We start from the raw sequence: 7,604 nt of genomic DNA, 5'->3' as shown, positions 1-7,604 counted from the left end.
AGGAATGCCTGGGAAAGAATGACATGCCAGTCATTGCTGCAGGATATTCATGGAGGGTGAAATTCATTCTTTTGAAATGAGGCAGGACAAAAGCCACTTAAATGCCATACCACCTATATGCTTTGTAAGTCCAAGTGTGTGGGCTCAAATAGTATATGGGTTTGAGCACATTTTGAAAGAGGTGAATTTCACACTTAAGTAATTTTTATGTCTGTTCAAGAATTCAAGCCCAGTTACTAAAGACACATTCTCTGGCAGTAGCCCAGATTTACATCTGACCTACCTGAGAAATTTGTTGAGATACTGCCTGCTGCACACAGACCAAGAAAACACTCCATTGTTTCCTGTGAGTGTGGGAGACATAATGTTACCCTCAGCTTTTCTACAAGGATTTCCTTCTCCATCATGAATCATACCAAAACTGAAAAGAGATCCAAGCGTGAGAGTGAAAATCTAGATTAATTATAAGCAAGACAAAATCTGGAGCAAAAGGAACACTTTCTGGGTAACAGTCTGAGCCCTCCTTTGTCTAGTGATAATGCCTGTTGCCATGAATGGCATGGAGATCAGAACCCAGGGAAATACCAGTGTTACATAGCTCTAAGAATGTAACTTCACTGTCCTCCTAATAGGACGGGAGAGCTACATAGCTGTGTTCTGCCTGTAGCAAAAGAAGTGGGATTGAATGAATAGAATACAAGATATGAATATAAAAATGTGATTCTTCTAATTTTGGCCACTAACTTGCTACACTCTCTCAGCCAGATCACTTTCTTTTCTTTGCCTTTGTTACACGCTGCCACCTACTTACTTTGCCTAGACTGTAACATCTTTAGTGGGAGTATTGTCTCTTACTGGGTGCTTGGCTCAGTCTGCAGCATGATGACGCAGAGCTTTCACTAGGAGAGGTGTTAGGATAATATAAAGAATAATAGGAAATAATAAAAAAACACGCTAAAATTACAAATTATGTGGAGTTTATGCATATAGTAAAGCTAGTTTTCAGGGGTTTTTCCCTTCACTGTTTTGTATTTATTCACTGCATGGGACATCTGTGACTTTCAATGTGTTTTGAATAGAAGTTTCATAATCTGTTACTTCAACATTGTAATGCATTGGCAACTCTGTGAACATAATCTGTGCACGTGCAGGGAATATCTAATGTACTGAAGTCAGTCCTCTCCTGTTCTAAATCATTGCAGGCTCATCAGAATTACTGCATGTGCTGCCACCAGCTGAGGTTCCAAACTTGCTAAAATATATGGTTTCTTCTATAAACAGACAAAAAAAAGTACTAACTGAGCTAGTATTTTAGAAACCTTTATAAAATACTTTGTTAACATGCACTGCAGCCAAAGAATCCACAGCTTGACATACCCACTGACAGAATGGGCTCTGAACTCCCAAAGGAACCTTTAAGCTTTCAGGTAAAAACACAAACCACTTGAAGAAAACCATAAAAATGTATAACAACTGAAGCAACTCAGTAGATCACAGAGTGTGATCTGTGCATTATACAATATTCTCCTGCTATAAAATCCTTAGGTTAATATATTCACAGCAGACCTCAGCACCTCCAAGGCTGTCACTGGTTTTTTTTCCTCAAGGAATTTTGTATCACAAATTCTATTGTCTTACATCACATAGTAGGTAGCTTCAGAAACATACACATGAACAAATTATAATAAAGATGTTTTGAATCTGACATAGATTTTTTCCGGGAGATAAGATGCATTTTATTAGACAGAAGTATGGAAATATACCAAAGAAAGGCTGAATACTGTAAGAATCAAAGGCGATAGTGAAAAAGGAAAAATAAATTAGAAGATTTCTAAGCATAATGTCTCAAAACAAATAAGAAAATAAACAGGAAGGAAGGACATTAAGGAACTAGAGAAGATAATTCTTGAAAAATAAGCTATGGGCCTGATTCTCTCCTGTTACTGATCAAAGGGCATGAAAAATGTACTGAAGTCAGTGAAATTGCATTAGTGTGATGGGAGGATCAAACAATATATATTTTACATATTTGGTCCCATTGAAAATGTTGGCACAATTCCCATGGGCTTCACTGGTAGCTGGATTACTCTTTAATTCCTTGTTTCCCTTCAGATGTACAGAAAACTGTGAAAGGGTCTCTCATGTAGACATTAGGTCATAGTATATACTGTAGAGCGTATTTGTACAATGAAAACTAAATAGTCCTGATTCAGTCATGCAGAATCAGAAGAATTGACGCCTTGACCAAACAGCAGAATACAGTATGACTGCTTTTCAAAGTTATTCTGTTGTTGGACAAAATAAAGACCCTATGCCCATGTTTTATCTGACCCTTGATTTCAGGTTTGCATTGCATAGAGAAATTACATTTCCATACTGCCAGTGGTTGGACAGAGTCCCACTTGAGCTATGTTAGAATTGAAAATCAAAACCATGCAAGAAGTTGTGGAAAACTAGTTAAAAATAAATAGGGAAAAAAAAAAAGAAAAAAAAAAAAAACCAAACCAAAAAAAAACCCCAAAACAGGACAGTAAAACCTAATCATCTTTAGATTTATATATTTATGTATAGAAGAAGCATGTAAGACTCATGAAACTTACTTGTGTCCAGATTCATGAGCAATTGTAAAAGCCAGTCCTAGGCCTGTATCTTCATTAATGGTACAACTCCGGTACTTGCTGCACATGCCACTGATAGGTGCAAATCCTGCATGAAGGAAGCAGTAGAAAAGCTTGTTCCTCTGCAGAATTCCAAATACATATATCATGTGCACTGGTCCTAATAAGCCAGTCTATTGTGGTGCACGAAGATGGTTGTCTATTTCATCAGGTTTATCATGGAGGAATTACAACAGACTTTTATTTGATAATAAAGAGACTCCTTTATAAGATGTATGAGTCAAATCTAACCTCCCAAAATAATTTGTAAAGTTTATTCTTTTCCTACCTCATGCTTTACTGCTCCCAAATTAGGGAGGAACCCCACTCAAAAAGGGCAAGGAGTCACAAAAATTAAAAATATAAATCAGAGTGGCTCAGAAATAGTCTCAAAATCAAAACTATTCCTTGAAAAGGTGACAATCCAAAAGGATGTCTTCAGATAGCTTAGTTTGCCACTTTTCCTTGGGCAATGATATCGGTGATACTCTTTTTCTTCTAGGTACCTCAAAGACAAATACAAACTGCATATACAATACTGTTCTTATGTCTTCGTAAGGCTGACATTATGTGCAAAAATGGACTTTTTTATTTTAAAACATTTCAGTCTCTATGAGTCGAGATGCTACTGTTGACACCCACAAGTTTATCAGAATATGTTTTCATGTCTTACCTAAAGTATCACAGGGCTCATTTTTCCAAGAGCAGATATCAAAACCCGTAAGCAAGATGGCATGGTCATGGCGCTTTCCATTCTTCCCAACCAGAGCAGATTGCCATTGACAAAAGCTGTTCAGTGACTGGTCTGCATGGTGGTTAATCAGTAATCCACCCTGTAGATATTTCACAGGCACAGAAACAGGATGCTACCATCAGTACTTGAGAAAGGTGATTGAAAGAGTAAGAGTTCGTTAGAGAATGGGAATTATTTTTTCATGTTTGTTCTACATAAACTTAAGCATTCCCATGTTGACTGTCTGTGATAACCAATTCAGTTGATGAGAGAACCTATTACAATAGTTAAATAAAACTGCACCTCTGCCCAGACACACAGACATTTTCAAAACCAGTGGTTGGAATTAGAGTGTACATATTTGATTCCTGATAAAACTGAACACTAAACCATTTTCAATCTTGTGATTAAAATGTTTGGAGATTTCTGTTGAGGTAAAGTATTACCCAAGTAGATCAGCCCATCACAGATTTCTTTTCACCAAGAGAGATTTTGTCTTCTTTTTCCTGCCTACCACATTTTCTTACATTCTATCTTCAGTTTGAGACTTTCAACTCCCCCGTTCTGATCACCACATTCTGGGAAGCCCAATTTGAAGTCTTTTTATTTATTTAAATAATTCTTAAATAGATTTCTCATTCCAGCCATTTTTCTTCAAGAAAATGCTGGAAATTAAGTTATTCCTTACTGGAAGCATTTCAATGTTTCTAAAGAACACTTATATGAAGACTTTAGTATCAAAAACCGAGAACCAGTGAAATGCAGAAAGTGCAATTCTGGAAGCTTTTGTGATTTTAATCTGTTCATGCTTCATGTCTCCAGAAACCTCTCATGAAAGCTCACGTACATTATGCGGGAGGCTCCGGTGCTCCCTGTGAACAGTACCAAATAAAGTATACCACACAAAAACTCTGACACAACTTACAGGCTCTTGTTCCAAAAGAAGAAGGCTCACAACAATAATGTTTATATCACTTCCAATTGTTCCATCTTTAAATAGACTAGAGACCTGCAACAGTTATTGAAATGGAAATATAATATACATGTATATGCATTTTTAATAGACTAAACATATTGAGTTTGAGTGCTGAGTTACTGCACTGGGCTTCAACTTTCAATAAAAATAAATGGAATTCTACAGCTTGTAGGATTCATCCAAAAGATCATACTCCAGCAGAATTATACCCCAAATCACTACATTTATTCAAGAAAATTGAAAACCTTCTATTGACTTCAATGGGCATTGTTCTGTCCCTGGTCTTCTGGACCAAGTATAATCAAGTTTCAAACTCAAGTTTTGTAGTACAAAACTGAAGAGCAAAGCTACAAAGGAAAATGCAGTTAAATTATCTCATTTTTCTCAAAATTTGTCCTTTCTCAAATAATTTTTTGTTTCAAGGGGAGATATCAGACAAAACAAACTAAGCTTCATGATAATAAATGAAATGAAAGTTTCAATTTCAGAATATGTGCCTTTTTTGTATTACACAAGAAATATTTTCAAATTTGACATTTTAAATATTTTTATTTTCTTTTTTTTAAACCCTAAAGTATTGGTGCCAGAGGTGGGATAATATAGGCATATACTTTTAAAGAGATTTTTGACATAAGTGATATATTAGATGAGGGTTGAAGGCCTGTGTAAGGTGTCCCTGCTCTTTCTGGTATCATTAGTTGTCTAATGAAAGATCCTACCCTGGGACAGCAGTACTCCACAGGGCAAACATACTTCAGTTGCACCACATCTTACCATATTCATAACTGTTAAGATGTAGGTTGTTACATTTTCCTTGCCATGTTTCTCCAACATTTTTTTGTCTGCCACAACAAGGGTTTCAACATTTAGACTTCCATTTTTCTGAATTTTAGCAGGTGATCTTCTGAACCTTGCAGAAGTCCCATATTCATCTGAGCGAATGTATGTCTCTTCTGTGGGTGGCTTAGGTGCATCTAAAAGGAAATAAAACTCAGTTTTGGAAAGGATTCAGGTCACCCATGAACAGTTTCATCAGAAAATGAAGTATCACAGGTTTAGAGTCTTAGATTATTTTTACAGCATGTGATTTAATACTTATGGCTAAGTTCTTGTATATTTATTAAAAAAGATCTGATTCATTCCTGAGGGAAGGATGGCTACAGTGAGAGAAGGAAATGAGAGAATCACATTTGTATGCAATAAGCAGTTTAAAGTAAGGAATTAACCTAATAAAATGGTAGCATCTGTGGCAAAAAATACACACAGATTTTTTTAACAGAACATCTACATTTTTCCTGTCCTTTTGATAACTTCCTGAGATGTTTGGCATGTGCTACTTGCATAGCAGTTGTTAAAAAGTCCTTTCCATAACAGCTGTCCACTGTCAGTACAGAAAGCAGACACGCACCACAAGTAAGATTCCTGCCAGCCTACTATTGCTAATGTGATTGACATTAACCTTCTACGTGAATTTGCCACTGAGATTATTCCTGTTGGGAACATATTTAGTCAGTATAGGGAAATGTCAGGCAACATCAAGGACAGCCTGACAACAGGATATGCACATCCAGCCTGCACCCCCCAATGCCAGAGTACACTTTTTCCATCTCTGTGCAGTATGGTCAATGGCACAGTTAGAGGATGGTCACTACATGTCTTTAGACATACAGAAAATGGGAACTATGTCCTACATCTTATAATATTCTTGTTATTCATAACTTCTTTTGCACAAATCTATACTGCTTTTGTTTGCATCAAGAATTAACTCAAAGGCCACGTTAACATACTATTTGGGTAATAATAGGATTTTTTTCTGACACAGAATGTAACATGACACAAGTGAGGGAGCCTCAGGTAATTAAAAAAAAATCCTGTCTGTGCCTCATCGGAAAGTTATTTCAACAACAGAGCTAAAACAGATGCTACTTCCTTCCATGCCTAACTGGGAAATCAAGAATACCACAGAATGCACAACAATGGTCTGCTTTCAAGAACTACATCACTCTAAACAGTATTTAAGATTGCAGGTGACTGTGCTAGTAAGATTTTAAAAGGTGCCACTCATTAGAAACAATTGTCAAAGAACTTTTCTCTACTGGAAGCACTTCAAGACACAAAGATATGCCTCCCTCAAGAGAGAAGCATTCAGTTCAAGGCACATCAGTTTCCATGTACTATTCTGAAGGCAATACAATTTCAAGGTGTCTCACTTATACATCCATGAGCAGTGGGGTCTTGCTCTTAAAGTTAACTTCATAGCTACTGATAAAACCTGAACAACAGCAATGTTTCAAGCATCATTTACTAACTACAGTCCAGTTAATTCTCACAATCTAAACCCACTTAGATTAGTAAGACAAAGTCCCAAATACTCATGGAAGGGGTCTTGCCTTTACTGGAATGATACATTTTCTTCTCCATCCTACCTCTGCTCCTATTCAATTAAACAATCACATATGATTTTATTTGTAGGACGGCATTCAATCTGTGAACATGAGATCAACTTGTTCTGTAGGTTAACCAAGGCTGGTACTGAAAGAGATTGGTAAATCTTAGAACTCCTCCTTCCTTTCTCTCAAAAGGTGACAGGTATGAACTGCACAAAGTGAAAGACTGCAGGATGTGAAAAGATTTCATGGTTAAGCTAATTAAATGCAATCTTGCTTAATCAGATCCTAACAGTGCATGTGACACCAAGTTCCTAAGCAATGATATATGAATCATTTATACTAAACTCATCACAGTTGGATGCTGATTGCATGCTCTTCATTTCACATAAAACCAGATTGAATATACAGCTAAGAACTCATAGCTGCAACTGAAATTATTGAATATATAGATAAACATACCATTACAGGCACATATATTCTTATGAGTATTTTCAAGAAAAATCTCAGTTTATCAATTTGATGCCCAAAAGCAGCGGTAACTTTTGACCTCTTCTGTGTCTGTAAGTCCCATTTTTAAGAGAGGAATAATGACAGTATCGTCTCACATCCCAGGAGGTTATGAAGACACAGTGTTCAAAATGCACTCATTTATTATAGGGATAAGCACTGTGCAAAAGCTCAAAAGGACTAATGAATAATTCTGAATTTGGACAAGTGGTCACAGAGGGTACAGTAAATAAGGCACAAAACCACAGTGGACACGTAAATAAGATAAAACAATATAGAGCAGATGAGCTAACTTAGCACCATTACCCTCTGCTCTGAAGCAGGCAGCAGGAAAACACAAC

The 7,604-nt window shown here is 36.6% G+C and overlaps 1 protein-coding gene across 1 annotated transcript in view; it reads right to left on the bottom strand.

The window, feature by feature from the left end:
* The window catches only part of ADAMTS18 (ADAM metallopeptidase with thrombospondin type 1 motif, 18), a gene marked incomplete at its 5' end in the record, with an annotated part of 46,345 nt that overhangs the window by 37,394 nt on the left and 1,347 nt on the right, over positions 1-7,604 (bottom strand). The window contains 5 exons of the mRNA XM_010021327.1: positions 284-421; positions 2,601-2,706; positions 3,331-3,490; positions 4,316-4,399; positions 5,141-5,340. Coding sequence (XP_010019629.1) covers positions 284-421; positions 2,601-2,706; positions 3,331-3,490; positions 4,316-4,399; positions 5,141-5,340 — 688 coding nt within the window. The remainder of the gene's footprint in view (positions 1-283; positions 422-2,600; positions 2,707-3,330; positions 3,491-4,315; positions 4,400-5,140; positions 5,341-7,604) is intronic.

This window comes from Nestor notabilis, unplaced genomic scaffold, assembly GCF_000696875.1.
Source record: "Nestor notabilis isolate BGI_N333 unplaced genomic scaffold, ASM69687v1 scaffold7039, whole genome shotgun sequence".
Taxonomy (NCBI): Eukaryota; Metazoa; Chordata; class Aves; order Psittaciformes; family Psittacidae; genus Nestor; species Nestor notabilis.
The sequence above is the reverse complement of the archived record's forward strand: the minus strand, read 5'-3'. Positions and strand labels throughout refer to the sequence as shown.